Raw genomic sequence first — 20,531 nt, forward strand, 5'->3', positions numbered from 1 at the left:
TTGGCTTATGGGTTTGAGGCTTATTGTCCTGCTTGGACACCAATGCTGAGCCCTTAAGAAGGGAAAGGGCACAGATGAGTTTGGGGTGAAGAAGGAAGGTGAACACTTGGGATCCTCGACTATCTCATTACCTACATCCAAAACTCAGAGTCTTCGCTTTACCGCCATTGTTTTTTATATTGGGTGTCCCATTGTCAAAGGACATTGGTAATGTATAACTGGTTCATTCCAAGAAACTGCTTTATTGTGGCCCTCAAGATCCTCTTTAAATCCTTAAGGGAAGGAAAGACTGGAGCACCAGCTGCGCAGAAACATTAAAATACAGGCCAATCTACAATAAGGATAGTCTCTAGATGAGAGTCTGGCAGAGTTCTTGACCCTGATTTCCCCTCCACCTCCATCTCTGCAGCTCTGTCTGTTACTGAACTCAAGTCCTTGTGCCTGACACAGAGTGAGGCCAAACAATACCAAAACATCGGAGATTGGAGCAGAAAAAGGCTTATTGCAGGGCGATGCAAGGAGATGGGTGGCTCATGCCTTAAAAACCCCGAACTCTCTGAAAGCTGTCGGCAAAGACCTTTCATAGGAAAGGTGAGGGAGGGGCGTGGTTAGTTGTTGCAAACTTCTTGGTATCAGATCCTTTGTTCTTGAGGTCAGATAACGGTGTTCCTGTAAAGGTCCACCAAACAAGACTGGCCTGTATTTCTTATCCTCTGTTCTGACAAGAAAGGGCAAGGTCCCAAGGCACAACTTCACCCTCCGAGGTCCTGGTCCTGGCTAAGAGAAGGGGTTTCCCTGCTCCAGCCAGTTACCCTGTCAGGTGAAGAGGCAGATCTTAGCTGGCGGTGCCCTCAGGGCCAGGTCCACAGACCCTGCCCAGTCGTCATCACTGAGGGAGCAAGGCACCAAGGACCCAACTGGCCCTCGGGCTCCTCTGGCTGCCCAAATGGGGTGGTGGACGTGTGTGTGCATGTTTGCAGGGTTCTGCAAACCGCGATCCATGCAGACTGCCGCCACCACTAGGTCACGGAGGTGGGGATGAGGGGAGACGTTTGCCGTTGCCTCAAGGCCTGGGCCCCGCCAGTGCGCGGCGGTGGCAAGGGCTCTGGAGCTCTGCAGGACAGAGCCCCCAGCCTTCCCCGCCAGGGTCCCCCAGCTCACCCGCCCGCCTAAGGCCAGAGGGCCTGGGGGCGGGGGAGTCCGGGATCCGCCTCTTACCACACTCTCCGCTGGAGGACCACCACCAGTCATACCGTTAGCCCAGCGGGACCTCTAACCGCCTCGCTCAGTTCTGGCGCTAACAGTCACCCCTAGCGTTCTGGCGGTAACGGTTGCCCGGTAACGGTCGCGCTGTAACGGCGCGTGCAAACAGCTGCGTGCCTGCCCCGCCCCTATTACGTGTCCACTTCCTCAAGGTTTGGCGGTGTGTGAACTACATTACCCAGCAGGCGCTGCTCTCCCCGGTGGCTGTGCTCGGCCAAGAAAACAGACATTTCCGCGCGCGTGCGGAACCCGCTGGGCGGGACGTTTGGCGTCCGCTTAGGGGAGGTCGTTTTGGTGTCTGTTGGGTCTCTCAGCCTGGTCTGAGGCTCCGGAAAGCTGGTTTGAACTGGGGTGACGAGAGCGGGAAGGCGCGAGAGGAGGCAGGCGCTGCACTGCACTGAGGCGGGTCTGACGTTCGGGCAGCAGCGCCCGGGGGTGACCCGATTCTGGGTAGGGGACAGGGATGCCTGGGGCCCGACCTGCTCCGCCGCTCCCGGCCCGGCTCCGCCCACAGACTCCGATGGCTGCGGCAGCGCCTAGAGTCCCGGCTCAGGTAAACACTCGTCCTCCGGTCTCTCACCGCCCTCACCCCACCGGACACCAAAGGCCCCACTGATCGTCCCCTGCTCGAGCCCCTGGGTCCAGGTCTGTAGGGAGCTCGTGGGGGGGGGAGTCCCCATTTCTGTCAGCCAGTATGATGGGGTGTGGGAGAGGGTTACAGGCAGAGGGACCGGCACAATCAAAGACTTGGAACAGTAACCGAACTGAGAGTCTTAAACTTGAAGTTTCCCTCGAGTCTGCACGGAACAGCTTAAGGGGATGAGTCCCACGTGAAAAGGCAGCCGGAGCATCTGGGCCTTCATTCTGCGGCCGCTGGTGGCCACGGAGGGTTGTGAAGTGAAGAGACTCAATCTATGTGTCAAAGTTTTCCAAAGACTTCTAGGGAAAAACAGACGGGGTTGGGGGTGATAAGAGTGGAGACTAGGAGACCTATGAGTAAGTAAGTACAATAGACTAATAGAGAGTGCTGGTGCGGACTGGACCATTGCTGGTGGCAACAGCGGGGAGGATTGATCAGATTTCTTATGGGCTTTAAACATTGAACAGACAGGATTTCCTGCTGCACCAGATGTGGCTGTGTAGGGAAGGAAGGACGATCCTGTTTTTTGGTTTGCAGGGAGCAGGCTTCAGGGATAAGATTGGGAGTTGGATTTTGGACATGGTAACCCTGAGATGTCCCAGAGTGGAGGTGTCATGTGGGTAGCTTGCTCACTCACTCATGGGGTTCTGCGGAGAGATCTGGGCTGGAGATATCCAAGGGATGATGGGTGGTGGCCTGGACCACGGCAAACACTGTGGGTCCTATTTAGGAGGGAGAATCAAAGTTTTTATTTCAGATGAGCCTGGAGGGTGGGGCTGCCTCCAGAGGGGTGGAGTCCTGTGCTCCAAAGTGGTTCTGGCTGGTGTGTGCAGGAATGGAGGGTTATAGGGTATAAGGACCCAGGTCGGGGGTGGAGACTGAGATGTTCAGTGGTGTAGATTTGCCACTCCAGCCTCAGCAGGCCCTCATTTCCACTCCTTGTGGAGAAAAAGAATACTCAGCGAGGCTAGTAGAGCATCTCCTTTGTTGCCTAAGTTCCCCCAGCTTTTACGGCCGGAGGGATGAGCAGCTGCTCCAGTGCAAAGGCGCCTAGCAGGATTCCCTTCAGGAGAGTATATAGCAAGCAGTTAGGTTGCCAGTAGGCCTAGTATCTACTCAATTTTCTCAGGCCCAAGTCCCCAGTTTATTAAATCGTGAGTTTATGAAATAAATACTCATTTAACACTAACTGGTAAAAACACATATATACATATATATATACATATATATGTATATGGGGTGTGTATATATATATGTATATACATATATACATAAAAATACATATATACGTATGTACGTATGTATATACATACACACTTACATAGGCAATTAAAATAACATTGCTTTAACAAGTTAATGGATATAAACACTTAATAATTGGTTGAAATTTCAATATACTGCTAAGCATTCAATTAAATTAAACATCTTCAATATTGTATTTTCTTAGTTAAAAGGCATGTTAAAAGACTGCATTTTTAATACCCACCAGGAAATCTTGACAGAAGCATCACTTATGAGGACAGTAAGAGTTGATATTTAGAACTTGTTGCATAGGAATGAGTTTGATGCAGACAACAGCCCCACTGAGTGGACACCATTGTTATCACCATTTGACAGATCACAACACTGAGGCACAGGGAGGTCAAGTATTTGTCCAAGGTCACACAGCTGGTAAGAGGCATCACTGAGGACTGAGACCCAGATGGTGTAAGGCACCTTGATTGAGGCTTTGGGGCCCAACATTATTGCCTGCTTCTCACAGCCTTGCTTTTCCATAGGTTGCTGTGGCTGCAGAATCACTTGCAGACCATGAAGAGGTCAGTGAAAGGTGTCCTCGGTCTTCACCCTTTTCACCTCCCACCTGCATGGGGTCCAGGATTGTAGTGTCTTGGGACTCTACCTGCTACTCTCCCTACCCTGCCATCTTGAGATCCCTGGAAGGTGGTCATCCAAGGTCAGGTCCCTGAGTCCAGACCAGGAATTATACGGTTTGGTTTCCATTTCTGGCAACCAGTGGCATGACGCTTAGAAGAAATTCCATTCACAGTGGTCAACATTAGAAGATGCTAGAGGTGAGGTTGAGCTGGGAATGCCCAGGCAACCTTAGGTCTCCATTATGTCTGGTGGAAACAGCAGGAAGCAGGCGTTAGACTTGGAATGGTGGGCTGAAGAGGTGGGCCTCTATTCGGAGGGTGGTGGGAGCCATAGAAGGTTTGGAGCAGAGGAGGGAACTGACCTGACCCAGGCTTAACAAGCATATTCTGCTGAAGAGTAGAGAGCAGACTGTTGGGTTACAGGGAGACCAGGGAGGAGGCTACTGCAATAGTCCAGGTGAGTGTTGGTAGCTGGACCAGAGTAGTGGCAGTGGAGGTGGGAGACATGTTGGAGTCTGTGTCTGTTTTTTTAAGTAGGTCTGAGCAGACTTTCTGATGTGGAGGGTGGGAGAGAGAAGAGGAAGAGTCGGGTGACTCGGAGATGTTTGGCCTTAGTAGCTAGAAGCAGGGTTAGTACTACCATGTCGAAGTCGGCGGCAAGAGTAATTTTCAGTGAGAATATTAGGAGCTAGGTTCTGATTGTTGAACTGAGATGCTCCAGAAACCCTTGAGTGGATTCATCCAGTGGATACCTGGGCACACACATTTTGAGTTCAGGTGAAGCATTCAGATTGGATTCACCCACAATATGGATGGTGTGTGGACCAGGATGGAACTGCGATCAGATTTGGCAGGGGGCACCTTCAGGTCCTGTGGCAGTGTATTAGGTGACAAGGGAGGAGAGTGTGGGGCCGAGGACTGGGTCTCTTGCTAGATGGGGTGGTGGGCTTCACAGAAACACATGAGGGAATGTAGTGGCCATTGGGAGGCGTTGTAGGAGTGAGGAGGATCTGGCTGGTGGCCAGGGTTTCCATGGGGAGTGGATATGAGACAAGGCAGTGAGATGACAGCAACCCTGGTGCTATTGCTTATTCATCCAGCTATGGGCTCCCCAGGCTCTTGTTCTTATCCCCACTGTGACCTGGAGGTTAGCACAAGATCACACAGGGTCCTCTGGGACAGCTGTTAGGCCTGATGTGAGAGACAGGTGGACCTGGGCTTTTGTTCTTTTTTTTTTTTTTTTAATTTTTTTGCCCACGCTGCATGCATGTGGGATCTTAGTTCCCCGACCAGGGATGGAACCCAAGCCCCCTGCATTGGAAGCACAGAGTCTTAACCACTGGACCACCAGGGAAGTCCCTGGACCTGGGCTTTGAATAAGTGTCAGAGGAAGCTGAGACTGGTGAGGGGACAGCTTTGCAACACAGAAGTGGAAGAGGGCTGAGTGTACCTGAGATCTGCGCGTCGTTTCAGGTGGCTGACGATGAAGCAAGGATAAGGGCCAAGTAAAGAGGCCTTCAAAGCAGGCCTGGGGGTTGCCCCTGGCAGTTAGTGCCTTTGGAACACTGGAACGGTAGGATTCTGATTGCACTTGCCAAGCACCCTCAGGATGCCATGTGCACACTGGCACGTGGTGAGGCCAGGGAGATGCAGGATGTGGTGTAGGGGATGGTGGTGGCAGTGAGGGGTTGGGGCTGTGAAGGGAGGTGTGGTGTAAAGAACAATGTACAGGGCTTCCCGGGTGGCGCAGTGGTTAAGAATCCGCCTGCCAATGCAGGGGACATGGGTTTGAGCCCTGGTCCGGGAAGATCCCACATGCCGTGGAGCAAGTAAGCCCGTGCGCCACAACTACTGAGCCTGCGCTCTAGAGCCCGCGAGCCACAAATACTGAACCTGTGTTCCACAACTACTGAAGCCCTCTTGCCTAGAGCCTGTGCTCCACAACAGGAGAAGCCAGTGCAATAAGAAGCCCGTGCACCGCAACGAAGAGTAGCCCCCACTCACCACAACTAGAGAAAGCCTGCGTGCAGCAACGAAGACCCAACGCAGCCAAAAATAAAATAAATAAATAAATTTATATTAAAAAAAAAAAAAGAACGATGTACATGTTGGGAGGGAGTGTCAACTGATGGCCCCAGGCCCTTGGACTGGGGCCTGAGGCGAGAACGGTGACACAGTTTTGGTTGTGTTTGGGAAGCACATCTAGAGGATCCCAGGTAAGCTGTCTGGCAGAAGGGTGAGGCTCTGCAGGCCAGCACCAGGGCTCAGATGACATGTGCCCCCCTCCCTGTTGTTGATGAAGGCTGAACACACTGATCGATGGGATGGCCAGCAGAGGGTGGGCATCAATGGCACCAGGGCCTGGGATCTTCTCTGAGGTGGGGAGCTTGGGAGGAGGGTGGATATTTGGGGAGATGCTTAGAGTCCTGGGAACGAAGGCTGCACATAAACTGAACCATCCCCATCTTGGCAGGGCCGAGTGACATTTGAGGATGTGGCTGTCTACTTCTCACAGGAGGAGTGGGGGCTCCTTGATGAAGCCCAGAGACTCCTGTACCGCAGTGTGATGCTGGAGAACTTCTCACTGATGGCCTCTCTGGGTAAGTTCCTTTCACCCCACAGCTTAGGCGGGGCTCTGGTCTTCCCCTTCTCCAAGGGCAGGTCTGTCCTTCCCAAAGCTGGTCCATGGGTACTGCATCCTTCCCTGTGTCCTGTAGTAGGTGTTGTGAGTGAAAGCCTGGGCTGGGTACACTACCCCTTCTGTCCCCAAGCTGCTGCTGCCCCAAAGTTGTGCAGGAAAGGATTTTGGGATCAGGACTGTTGTAGTCCGACTGATGGATCACACGCTACTGGCCTCTCCCCGGCCTGGTGATGCTGTGGAGATGCATGGCAGTCCTGTGCCCCCAGTTCTGCCCTCTTCCTTTGGCTGACATGGGATCTGCCTATGCCAGGAATTGAGGTACCAACACGGCCACTGCTTGACTGGGTTGTTCCTGCAAGATCCTTCTCCAAGCCTTTTGTTTGTAATATTCAGTCTTCGTCCCTGTGGGCTGCCGTGGAGCGGGTTGCTTTGACCTGCCTGCTTTGTTCCTCCCTTAGGACTCACATCTTCCAGGACCCATGAAGTTACTCAGTTGGAGCAGTGGGGAGAGCCCTTTGTGCCTGCCTGTGGAGTCGTGATCACAGCCACGCCAAGAGGTGCTTGGAGGGAGGAAGTGGGGAAGAGAGAACTCAGGGATGGGTTCAAATCATACCAGGAGTCTCTCCATGGTGCCCTGATGTTTTGGTGTCAAACAAGGGGCCAAGGCTGATTTTCTTTTCTTCCTCAGCTCTGCCCGCTTCTCAGGGCTGCTGTGGTTTCTGACCCAGGGCTGTCCCCCACCCGTCCTCCACTGCTCCCTCTGCAGTGCTCGCCAACAGTAGACCCGTTTTGTGCTCTTTTATGACATGGCCAGGCAGGTGCAGCCACGAGAGGAAACACAGGAGAGCTTAAGGAAAAAACCAAAGTTTATTAGGCTCACAGGTCCAGAGAGACAGTCACTGCACGCCGAGGGGGGGGGTCACGTGGGAGGAGCGCGAGGGAGCAGGCTCAACGGAGCAGGGGGGAAGCAGAGGATGAGGACCTGTTGGCAAGTGTCTCTGTTGGTGGTTGGGGGGAGAATGCAAGAAAAGGCACGAGGGGATTTATTTATTTATTTAGGGCTGCGTTGGGTCTAAGTTGCTGCACGCGGGCTTTCTCTAGTTGCGGCGAGCGGGGGCTGCTCTTTGTTGTGGTGCATGGGTTTCTCATTGCAGTGACTTCTCTTGTTGCAGAGCGCGGGCTCTAGGCACACGGGCTTCAGTAGGTGTGGCTCGCAGGCTCTAGAGCGCAGGCCCAGTAGCTGTGGCACATGGGCTTAGCTGCTCCGTGGCATGTGGGATCTTCCCAGACCAGGGCTCGAACCTGTGTCCCCTGCATTGGCAGGCAGATTCTTAACCACTACACCACCAGAGAAGTCCCAACATGAGGGGATTTTATTGGTGCATTTAAACGTACTAGGTCACACTCAGGGGAGGACCAGAAAGGCAACTTGTTGCAGGGACCAGCCTCCTCACACTGGTGCCACTGGCGGGGTGCTCGCAGCCTCTTTGTGGGGATGCCGAGGAGCAGGAAAACAGGGAGCTTCAAAGGTTGCAATATAGTTGACCCTGTGGTGTCTCAACATCATTATCAACTCTCATTGGGATGGGTGACGCTTGCCACCTGGGTTGTGGCGATGTTAGAGGTGACAGGAAGAGTTTGTTCTTGCCACCAAAGGCAATCTTTGACAAAGGTGACAACTAAGAAGGGTCCTACCAGGTATATAATGAGGGTTTGAAACCCAGGCCGCAGCCAGCACGGCAGGTAGTAGGGGAAAGGCAAGAGAACAGATCGGACACCTCCGGGTTTAAGGGAGTCTTTTGGAAGCTTTTGGTTATGTTATGAAAGATTTTTACCTCTTGTCCTAATCCTCGTACCTTGGCCTGTAGCTGTCCTGAGCCACCTTTCCTGGCTAGTAAACAATCACGAGCCAGTCTGTTATCCATGACCATTTGGGCTCAGAGACCTGTAGGTTTGTTGAATAAGAGCCAAGGTTTCCTGCAGCCTTTGTACGTGATCTGAGAGGGCCACTGAAAGGCGCTGGTTGGCAGACGTGATCTGATCTTGTTTGACAAAGGCTGCTGTACTGGTGCCAAAGCTGGTGTCTCCTGCGGCTATCACAAGTCTGATTAAGATGGGAATAAACAGGGACTCTCCTGGTGGTCCAGTGGTTAAGACTCCACACTTCTGCTGCTGGGGGCATGGGCCCGATCCCTGGTTGGGGAATTAAGATCCCGCATGCCACACGACATAGCCAAAAAAATAAAAATAAAATAAAAAAATAAGATGGGAATAGATAATTGCCTGTTTTGCCCAGCGTCCTTGGGTTGATGGAAAAAGGGAGGTACCTGGTGGATAAAGAACTGGAGTGGGGAGGGAACCCAGTCCGGATCCTGGCAGTAATTGTGGGCTAGGCTGTTTAAATAACTCACGGACAACTTGGTAAATGTATGTTGGGTTCCTTCAAAGGTAAAGGCGTATTGGGGCTGTGACTAAGGGGTCATAGGCCCAGAATAAAATGTACTGGGCCAGATCCACTGTGGCCAAGTAGTCACTGGTGCCCTCTTGATGTCTTCAGTTAACTGGATTATGTTAGGTGTTGGACCCCTGATGGGGGGAACTTGAGCTTTAAGGTTTTGATAATCAACAGTTAAGTGCCACTCCTGTTAAGGAGAAATAGCAGGAATAATCTCCCCTTCTTTTAGTAGATCTTGAACAACCAGCCAAAGGCCAGTACCTTGTTTCAGGTGATACTATGGCATGTTTACTACCTTCACCAGCAGGGGCAACTCCACAGGTTCTCACTTTGTGAGAGGGACTTGAGCTTGTTCAGGTGTCATACACATCTGTCTCTCATAGGAAAACTCAAGCATCAGGGGTCACCATCATGGGCTGCTGTTTGATAAAGATTGTTGACACCTGGTGCAGTATGTTTGCCATGACTAGTTCTACCAGTATCACCCTGGAGGCAGTAGGGGGCGTCAGCAAGTCGGGAAAGAATGCTAGGCGTTGTGGGTGGTTACCCACACACCAGGCGGCGGATGTGATACGTCAGAATTTGTGAGTCAGGGTGTACGGAGCTCTCATGGCACGTCTGGAGATAGTTCCATCCGTGGCCTCCCATTTGGTGTGAGATATACCAATAAGGTTAAGCAACAAAGCTCTGTATCGGGATGGGCGCCTGCAAGAACAACTCCTGGACTCTGTGACAAAGAGGGCCTCCTGATTTAGAAACGTGCTCAGGGTTCTCCTTGTCTGAATGCCCAAAGAACTGACAGATCCACTGAACCATTCCAGTTTTTGCAGAGGAACACATGGTCTTCCTTGACCGTTTCCCATTGGGCATCTCCAGGCCATGAAAATCCAATTCAGTTAACGGCAGGGCTTCTGAGTCCCAAGTGGTGGTAGAGGCTTCAGATTCCTCATCTGAGGCCTTTATAATCCCATCAAAAGTTTTGGTCTCTGTCACACCTACCCTGGCGTTTGGGATGCCCTCTGTCCTCCCTGGGGTCCTTCAGGCCCAAAATATTAGGTGAGAATTGAACTTGGAGGGCCAAAGTATCTTTAATTATGCATCTTAGCCTCTTTCCAAATGCTGGCAGCTGCCTCATCTCTGGGCTGAATGTGCACCCATGTTAAATGCTCTCAGTAACCAATCAGCTCCCTTTCCCCACCTCTTTGAATGAAATCTTTAAGAATCATTGGTATTTCTAGTCTTGTGAAATTGCAAGTTTCACCTTATAATTCCTTGTGATCTCCTGTGTTCTTGAGCTGCTGGGTCTGAGAAGACCTTGGATGCTTCCTGTGGCCCCAGCAGCTTCCCTTTCTAAGGTGACTTCAGCTGGGTCGGGATCCATTCAGGAAAGCTCTGGTGGCCAGATCTCCTTTTCCGATCATTCCTAGACCTCGGGAGCTGAGCAGTAGTTGGCATGTTGATAGGCAGTGGCACTAAGTAGAGCCCAGCAATGTTGGAAAGATGTTTTTTCTTTTATTATTATTATTTTTTTTGCTGTACACGGGCCTCTCACTGTTGTGGCCTCTCCCGTTGCGGAGCACAGGCTCCGGACGCGCAGGCTCAGCGGCCACGGCTCACGGGCCCAGCCGCTCTGCGGCACGTGGGATCTTCCCGGACCGGGGCACCAACCTGTATCCCCTGCATCGGCAGGCGGATTCTCAACCACTGCACCACCAGGGAAGCCCTACTTTTCTTGAATAATTGGCTTACCTCCTCTGATTATTGGGAGTTCCTGGAATTAAATGTTCCTGCTAAGATCCTGGCCCGTAAGATCTTGAGCCACTGATCTCCAGGAATGGGGCCCCCAGTACCCACGGGATCAGAAGACAAAGAGCGACAGCAGTGAAGAAGCGGTTGCCAGCACCGTCGACCTTCAAAGAGTGCCATGGTGGACTTCTCTGAAGGGGATGCAGCATCACTGGTTAGGACTGGGGAGAGGAACATGAGGAAGGTGTGAGGGGATTTCACTGGTGAGTTTAAATGGCCCTGGGTCTCAGTCAGGAGGGTAGGTAAGAGAACTTGTGGCAGGGGCCCACCTTCTCACACTGGTGCACATGGTGGCATAGTTTACAGCTGGTTTATGGGGCTGTTGAGGCAACAGGAGAATGGGAAGTTTTCCAGGTCACAATACAAGCTTTCACTCCATGTTTCATGAGGTGTACACATATCCTTAATAGTCCTTGAACACCAGCTACTCAATTGCCTTCAATTTTTCTGGGCCTGGACACACCTTTCTGCACTGTGTTCCTGTGTCACCAGCCGCTGAGCCCTGGTGAAAGCCATTTGCAGAGGAGTGTGTTGGAGACCCTGCCTTTCCTCCCTGGGCTGCACCCCATCCTGTATCCTTGCTACTCATGAGCCCCCCTGATCTGTGAGGTTGTCAGGTCCTGCACTGCACAGCGAGCTCTCCCTCACCCTGCCAGTAATACCAGGGACTCCATACTGGCTGTGTCAGACACGTTTGTGAGGGTGCTGCCCCATCCCGCCAAAGTCTACATACTCTTCATCAGCATTTCTCTGCTTTCAGGTTGTTGGTGTGGAGCGGAGGCTGAGGATATGGCACCTGAGCAGGGTGTTTATGTAGAGGGAGTGCTCAGAGCAAACCTTCACCAACACCAGAAGCTGAGCTCTGGAGAGAAACCCTCAAGAAGAGAAGAGGGTGAGGAGGGTGGGAAGGTCTCCCCAACTAGCTCTGGTCTTCCCAAGCATCAGGTGGCTCACAGCAGAGGGGAGCCACATAGGAGCACCGAAAGTGGGGAGGGCTTTCACCCTGGAAAAAGGCATTACAGATGCAGCGAGTGTGGGAAAGCCTTTGGTCAGAAATACTTACTTGTTCAGCACCAGAGACTACACACTGGAGAAAAGCCTTATGAATGCAGCGAATGTGGCAAATTATTTAGCCATAAATCCAACCTTTTTATACACCAAATAGTTCACACTGGTGAAAGGCCTTACGGGTGTAGTGAATGCGGAAAATCTTTTAGTCGCAATGCTGACCTCATTCAACACCGGAGAGTTCACACTGGAGAAAAGCCTTTTAAATGCAGTGAATGTGGAAAAGCCTTCAGGCATAATTCCACACTTGTTCAGCATCACAGAATCCACACTGGAGTGAGGCCTTATGAGTGCAGCGAATGTGGGAAATTCTTTAGCTTTAACTCAAGCCTCATGAAACATCAGAGAGTTCACACTGGAGAAAGGCCTTATAAGTGCAGCGAGTGTGGGAAATTCTATAGCCACAAGTCAAGCCTAATTAATCACTGGCGAGTTCACACTGGAGAAAGGCCTTATGAGTGCAGCGAATGTGGGAAATTCTTTAGCCAAAGCTCTAGCCTCATGCAACACCGAAAAGTTCACACTGGAGAAAAGCCTTTTAAGTGCAATGAATGTGGAAGATTCTTTAGTGAGAATTCTAGCCTCGTTAAACACCAGAGGGTTCACACTGGAGCAAGGCCTTATGAGTGCAGGGAATGTGGGAAATTGTTCCGCCACAGCTCCAGCCTTGTTAAACATCGGAGGATTCACACTGGAGAAATGCCCTATGAGTGCAGCAGTTGTGGGAAATCATTTAGCCAGCGTTTCAACCTCATTCAACACCATAAAGTTCACAGTGGAGAAAAGTCTTGAATGCAGCTAATGTGGAAAAGTCTTTAACGAAAGGTCCACTCTGATTCAGCAACAGAAACTTCACAGCTCAAACAGGCCTTATGAATACGGGGACATGAAGAAAGGTTGCAGCCAAAGTCTTAACCCTGTTTGGCACCAGAAAGTTCAGATCGGAGAAAGGCCTTAAGAGTGCAGGGCATGTGCTGTCTCCTGGTCAACCTAACTTAAACATAGAAGCTCTGAGAGCAGCCTTTATGAGTAAGCCAACAATTGAATATCATTCATCCAAACATGCACACTGGAGCAGGATGAAAATTGCTGACATCCTGCCCCTCTTGAGAGGATAGTCCTCTGCCTGGCAGCTCTAGTGAGAGGGAGCCCTGTGTTCTTGGCTGCCTCAGTCTGGAGTTTTCATCTCTGAGTTTGAAGCAGGGAGAGAGGGTGTGGCCTTGGTTCAGATGTGACTGGCTCTTGCTGTTCGTCCTATTAGATTTCCTTAAATGTTTCTTCATTTGCTGTGTAGCCTTAGGATCATTTCTAGAAGCTTTAGATGGTGTTTTTATAATTTTTCACCAGTTTCATTGGGAAGCAGGGCTTGCAGAGCTCCTCACACTGATGCTGGAAGTTGATCCAAATATTTAACTTTTTAAGAACTTGCCACCTTGTGTTCTAAATGGTTATGCCATCTCACATTTCCTGGAGTGTATTCATTTTTCAGTTTCTTCACATCCTTCCTGACCTTTGTATGTAAGACACTGGCCATTCATTTTAGCCATTCTAGTAGGTATGTAGTAGTATTTCACTGTGGTTTTAATTTGCATTTCCCTAATGACTCCCTGTGTATTTGCCATCCATATATCTTTAGTGAATTATCTGTTCAAAGTTTTTTGCCTACTATTAAGGAATTGTCTTGCAATTTCTTAATATATTCTGGGTGCAAGTTACTCATTTGATATATGCTTTACCAATATTTCCTCACAGTCTGTGGCTTTGGTTTTCATTTCTTAACATTATCTTTCCTAGAGTAGAATTTCTTAATTTTCATGAAATCTAATTTACCCATTTGTTTTTTATTGATTGTACTTTTGGTATTGTACTCTTTCTCTTATCTTTGCCTGTAAAAAAAGCCTTATCTGAGTATGCTATTGGAGTCTTAAGACCCTTTTAAATATCCAGTCTTGGGACTTCCTTGGTGGCACAGTGGTTAAGAATCCACCTGCCGATGCAGGGGACACAGGTTCGAGCCCTGGTCCGGGTAGATCCCACATGCCGCAGAGCAACTAAGCCCGTGCACCACAACTATTGAGCCTGCAATCTAGAGCCCATGCTCTAGAGCCCGCAAGCCACAATTACTGAAGCCTGCATGCCTAGAGCCCGTGCTCTGCAACAAGAGAAGCCACCGCAATACACAATGAAGAGTAGCCCCTGCTTGCCACAACTAGAGAAAGCCCATGAGCAGCAACAAAGACCCAACACAGCCAAAAATAAATAAATAAATTAAAAAATATATATATCCAATCTTGTGAAATCTCTGTAAATTTAAATACACATAAAAAACTCTATGTAGAAATGTTTACATATGAACACATTCCCTATCTCTTCTGAGACAGCCTAGAAAGAAGTGGCATTCCAGCAGCTATGAACATATTTATTGTCCAGTTATTGGCTTATGAATACACTATTTCAATAAAAAGAACCAGAAGGGCTTCCCTGGTGGCGCAGTGGTTGCGCATCCGCCTGCCGATGCAGGGGAACCGGCTTTGCGCCCCGGTCTGGGAGGATCCCACATGCCGCGGAGCGGCTGGGCCCGTGAGTCATGGCCGCTGGGTCTGCGCGTCCGGAGCCTGTGCTCCGCAACGGGAGAGGGTGCAGCGGGGGGAGGCCTGCATACCACAAAAAAAAAAAAAAAAAAAAAAGAACCAGAACTCCTTAAATAAGAGGCTATTTCCAGGTTGCAGCTGGAAAAGTATAACACGAGCATAGGAAATATTGTTGCATTAGAAAGTAAAGAAGTACTTGAAGGCAATTTCCTGGCGATCCAATGGTGAGGACTCAGTGCTCTCACTGCTGTGGCCCGGGTTCAGTCTCTGGTCGGGGAACTAAGATCCCACAAGCTGGGGCTTCCCTGGTGGCGCAGTGGTTAAGAATCCGCCTGCCAATGCAGGGGACACGAGTTCGAGCCCTGGTCCGGGAAGATTAAACTCAAGTTGTTGGCAGGGTTGTGGTTTTTTTCATGGAGTGAAGGAAATTGTTTCCTGTTCATTTGAGTCGATGGGCAATTTCAGTTCCTTGTGGTTGTAGGGCTGATATTCCTGTTTTCTTGGTGGCTGTCAGCTACCAGGTCATCCCTGGAACATGTAAAAACTCTTAAAGAATATTCAAAGGTGAAACAGTACCAATTACACAGAAATTCTTCTAAAACAAGATTCAAACACTTCCCAACTAGTTAAGTGAATGATGCTATTAAAACACTATGGACCAATACCCACATGATCATAGATACAACAAAAACCTTAACAAAATTTTAGCACACTGAATCCAGCCATATACATATGTAAACACATAAATCATAACCTAGTGCTATTTATCAGGAATGCAAAGATGATTTAACTGAATCTATAATGTAATCTATATTAATAGACTAAAATAAAAACAATCATCTCAAAGATGTAGTGGAAGAATTTCACAGAATTCAAAACCAGTGAATGATACAAATTCTCAGCAAATTAGGATTAGATGGGAACTTCCTCAACCTGATATAGGGTACCTATGAAAAAGACAACAGCTAATATATTTGATGGTGAAAGCCTAATGCTTTTGCCCTGATATTGGGAATAATGCAAGTATGTCTATGCTCATCACTTAACATTGTACTAGTGGTCTGTGTTAGTAACATAAAAAAAAATTCTAAAGATTGTAAAGGTAGAACCAAAACTGTCTATTCATGTAAGACATGATTATGTAGAAAATTACAACTCATTCACCAAAAAGCTACTAGGTCTAATGACTGAGAATGATTGAGTTTAGCAAGGTCCCGGGATAAAAAGGCCAATATACAAAAATTACTTGTGTTTCCATATACTAGCAATGAATGTTTGGAAATTGAAAAGAAGAAATCCGTTACAATACCATCAAAATATGAAGTATTTAGAAATAAACTGAATAAAATATGTTCAAAAACAATAAATTATCAAACATTGCTGGCAAATTCTATAAAACATTTACAGGGTAAATAATACTACAATAACATGTCCTTTCAGAAAATAAGAAAAGGATCAAATGCTTTCCAACTCATTTTAAGAGACCAACCTAACTGATATAAAAACGTAATGAATACAAAAAAAATAGTAATTATTACAGAACTATAGTCCTAATTAATACAGGTGAAAAAAAATCCTTAACAAAATATAGAGCAAATTAAATCTAGAAAAAAGTAAAAATAATAAAATATGTATCATTAGATCTTGTCAGAGGAAACTACAGCTGACTGAATACTAGGGAAACAATCACCCCCACAGTGTGTTCTGTAGCCAGAGAGAGCTTGTTACGACCTGAATCAGGGGCACCTCCATCAGCTCTAAACCGTCTATGGCTCCCACCACTCAGAAGGCCCAGCTCCTCATTTGCCATTTCACAGCTGATTCCTGCCCACCTGCTCTCTGGTCCCAAAAGACATAGCGTGTAATTGGTACTGTTTCACCTTTGTGGTTTCTAGTACATTCCAGGTAGTGCCACAACGAAGCATACGCACATGCTAGTTCTTGTGCCTGGCAACACTTACCTCATCCTATTGGGTTCCAGAAATTGGAAGTGCACCACACAATCCCCGTTTTCGATTAAGGACCATAGGCCAAGAATAACTCACGTCTGAGTACCTCAAACTCCAGGGCAGAGAGAGTGGAGGGCGAAAAAGTCCTAGGACAACAGCATCCTCTATATGGGGGCTCTGGGGCTAATAGGACGAGGGTCCCAATGGCTGGCGGCCCGAAGCCCACCCACTCACCTGCGTTCGACCCGGCTACCCGCCGCCAGACCAACCCTGTGAACCGGGCGGGGACCCAGGCGGGTCCTTCAAGCTTACTGGACTCCCCAGTCGTCCGGCCCTGGTCGGGGCGTGACCTTGGCTGACCCCGCACTCCAATCCTCAGTTTCCCACGTGTAAAAGGCACACAAGGCCAAGGACGCCGACTCCAGGGACCTGGAGGAAAGAGGATTGGTGCGGAGCCGGAAAAGCACGCCGCCAGGCGGGGGTCACGGCTCGTACAAAGGCGCAGAGGTAGGTCCTAGTCTCTTCTCCCCTCCTTCCTTACTTGAGCCCTAAGAGCCGCCTGGGAAGCAGGATCGGGTCTCCACCGACGAAGCGCGCTGACCCCACAAGAGCCTCTGTGACATCATCGGAAGTCCCGCCTCCACCTCCCCGGGAGGCACGCTTCTTTCCTGGGTAGCCATTGGATTAGCGCCCTTCGCGCACGCACAAGCACAGCCTTCCGGGTAATGTAGTTTCTGTCCTACCTCCCTCCAGGTAAGGATGGGCCCTTCCCATTCTCCATGGCAAAGGCCAAACAGCCCTGCGAGGGACCCTGAGAAATAATGCTCTGAGGTTCCAAAGACAGGGACCACGCCAGAGTTTTGTGGCCACGTTGGGTGAAGCCCCATCCTGAAAGATATCTAACTGGAGACCTCTGCCTGTGCAGCCTTAGGCAAACCTCCTCAACCTGTCAGAACCTCAGGAAAAATATATTATTAAAAAAAAAACGAGGGACTTCCCTGGTGGCACAGTGGCTAAGAATCCACCTGCCAATGCAGGGGACAGGGATTCAATCCCTGGTCTGGGAAGATCCCACATGCCTCAGAGCAACGAAGCCAGTGTGCCACAACTACTGAGCCTGCGCTCTAGAGCCCGATCTAATTCAGTTGTTCCCAAACCAGTAGTAGCATCAGTATCATCAGGGAATTTGCTAATATTGCCAGTACAAGGGTCCCACCCCACCATCAGTCCATAGGTAGCCTGAAACTGCAGTTCCCAAGAGAGCACTAAATCCTGAGCAAGTGTGAGAACTGAAACCACTAATACCCAAGGGGAATCCCACTGGAGGAGCAAAAATTAGAAGACATAATTTCATGATCACTTCTGCCCATATTCCATTGCCTCAAGCTCATTTACATGGCCCACATAAGGGAAGCAGGGCATCCATAAAGAGAAAATTCGATAGGAGAGCATCTACCCAGTTTCTAGCACAATCCATCAGTTTAGTCACCAGATAATCCATTTTATTACTCCTCCTACACATTCAGCACTATTTATTACTTTGGGGGTGTAACCCCAAACCCCATTCCTCCATGTTAATGTTAGTATTTCTGTTCATAATCTAAACTCAGACCAGAAGGCTATAAACAAAGTAAGTTGCCACTCACTCCCAATATAATTATGGTTCTGGAATACAGCGGAAGGAACTATTCGAGGACCTGCTGAAGAAAAAAACCTGCTAATCTAGATTTCTATACACAGCAAAGCTGTCTTTCAAGAAAGAGTATGACTATTTTGAGCCCCAAATGGGAAATTTAATGGAAGATTAGCACACATAAAATGAAATCCTAAAGTTTATATTTAAGAATTTGGAAACTGATCCCAGATGAAAGATCGCAATAGAGGATCCAAGAGGTGAATGCATATGTGGATGGATACAACTGCTCAGGATTTGTATTAAATAGTAATAACACTTCCTTTTGGAGTTATAATGATAGAATTAACACACAAAGTCTCAACACAGATACTGAGATAGGACGTATTGGTTAATGTTCCAAGTCCCTATACAGCCTGGGAAGAGGAAAAAGTATGTATAACTCTGTACTCTTTAAATAAGTTCTTGTAAATCTCAGCTTAGACAATAACAAACAGAATTAGAGTATATGCTTTCCAAACTAGAATAAAGAAAATCTGTAAGTAATAGAAAGTTTTTTTTGGCGTGGAGGGGGGCAGGCATAGAAAGAACAAGTGACACAAAGAAATCAGAAAAATAAGAGGACATATTTAAACCCAAATTATGTATATCAACTATTACATTAAATAAATATGGAATAAATTAAATTAGCAGTAAGTACTTTTTGATGGCTCAAAATTCCCTTCACAAGGGATTTTCAAGGGGAGGTTTAAATGTCCATTTAAAGCACAACTAATATTCCATGGCATCCTCAACCACCCCATCTCCACCAGTGAAAAAAAAACAAGGGGCAGGGAAAAATGTTGGCTTTGCCTGATGGGGAACCAAGACCTTATGCAGAATTTCACTAGAGCCCATGATCAAGCTTCTTAAGAAATAAAATCTGCTGAGATGCCATCAGGAACTGCAGTATATTTGTACTAGAAATCCCATCAGCACATCTCCTGGTGAGGAAGGAATAGGATAACCCAAAAGAGTAACATATGAGTTACAATAGCTGACTTTTAAGCATATACACATACCCAACTCTGTGACAGGCACTTTACAACACTATCCTTGAACCTGCACAACCTGGTAAAGTGGGATGGTCAACACACTTGTTTCGTAAATAATGAAAATGAGGGTTCAAATGGTTATTCGATCTCCCAGTTTACAGGGGAGGAAACCAAGAACCCAAAAGGTCCCTGAGTTGCCCTGAGTTATGGCCACCGGTAAGTAGCACAGTTGAGAATAGTGCCTGAAATGATTCAAGTCTCATCACTGCTCTACGCACCCTCCTGCCTAAAGTCATCTAATCTGGGCAGGGCCAGGGCCCCTCCTTGGTCAGAGAAATAAGGTCATGGAAAATTCAACTGCTCATACTACCATCATGGGGACAAGAAATCATCCTGCCTTTTCTGTGTCCCAGAAAGGGACCTTCAGCTTCACTCGCTCACTCAACACACTTGCTAGGTGCTGCTCAAGAAAATGGAACACAAGGCCAAGCCATGAGTCACGTTTCCCATGAATACAGAGGGCTCTCTCTTGAGGACTGAGGGGGAAAAGTCATTCCCTGGGGCTCACCCCAACATCCAAACGATGCACATGTCCTGTCAGCTCTACCTCTTAATGTGTCCCAGGCCATCCTCATCCCATAATCTCCAATGCCACCATCCTGGGCCAGTCCACTGTCAACATACTCCTGGACTACAGTGGCCTCTTTCCTCTCTCCCACATCAGTTTCTGATTCTCCTCAGTCCATTCCCCACAGAGCAGCCAAAGGGAGATTTAGAGACAAATAACATCATTCCACTGTCCTGATGAATCCCTTCCTGAGCCTCCCAGAGCAGTTGCAATAAAATCCACATTTCTCATGATGTGCATTGGGCCCTGCACCCTCCATCTCACTGCCCACCACTTGTCTCCCCTGGACACACTGGTCTTCAGCTATTTCCTCCAACAATCTCAGCTCTTGCCTGCCTCAGGATCTTGGCACATGTTGTTCCCTTTGCAAGGAGTGCTCTTCTCCATCTTCAAACATGGCTGAGGCTCTTCCATCCCTCATGGGTCTGCACGATAACATCCTTGTATACCATCTGTTCCTCTTCCCATGCTTTACAGTTTAACATACATCTTTCCACTTTTACAGACACGAAGAGAGGCTTGTGAGGAAGCAACAGGACTAAGGTCATCCAGCTGGTGATGGGCACAGCTCAGGAGCGTTGGAATCCCAATTGTCCCCAGAGTCCAAGCTTGTAGCCAGCCACTAGACCACTCTTCCTGATCACATCTGTCCTCCATGCCTAAGTCTTAAATTTATTTATTTTACTTATTTTTGGCTGTGTTGAGTCTTCGTTGCTGCGCGTGGGCTTTCCCTAGTTGTGGCGAGCGGGGGCTACTCTTCATTGCGGTACACCGGCTTCTCATTGCGGTGGCTTCTCTTGTTGCGGAGCACAGGCTGTAGGTGCGGTCTTCAGTAGTTGTGGCACGTGGGCTCAGTAAGTGTGGCTCATGGGCTCTAGGGCACAAGCTCAGTAGCTGTGGCACATGGGCTTAGTTGCTCCACGGCACGTGGGATCTTCCTGGACCAGGG

General features: G+C 48.7%; 1 protein-coding gene across 1 annotated transcript; it reads left to right on the forward strand.

Annotated features, from left to right (window-relative positions):
• The first annotated feature begins 1,532 nt into the window (after positions 1-1,532).
• LOC102980062 (zinc finger protein 773) lies at positions 1,533-13,993 on the forward strand. The gene is made up of 5 exons (XM_007127429.4): positions 1,533-1,816; positions 3,682-3,720; positions 6,251-6,377; positions 6,877-6,975; positions 11,440-13,993. The coding sequence occupies exons 1-5, from the start codon at positions 1,727-1,729 to the stop codon at positions 12,537-12,539; spliced, it is 1,455 nt and encodes a 484-aa protein (XP_007127491.2). The 5' UTR covers positions 1,533-1,726; the 3' UTR covers positions 12,540-13,993.
• The last annotated feature ends 6,538 nt before the right edge of the window (positions 13,994-20,531 follow it).

The sequence above is a fragment of the Physeter macrocephalus genome, chromosome 17 (assembly GCF_002837175.3).
Source record: "Physeter macrocephalus isolate SW-GA chromosome 17, ASM283717v5, whole genome shotgun sequence".
NCBI classification, from domain to species: Eukaryota; Metazoa; Chordata; class Mammalia; order Artiodactyla; family Physeteridae; genus Physeter; species Physeter macrocephalus.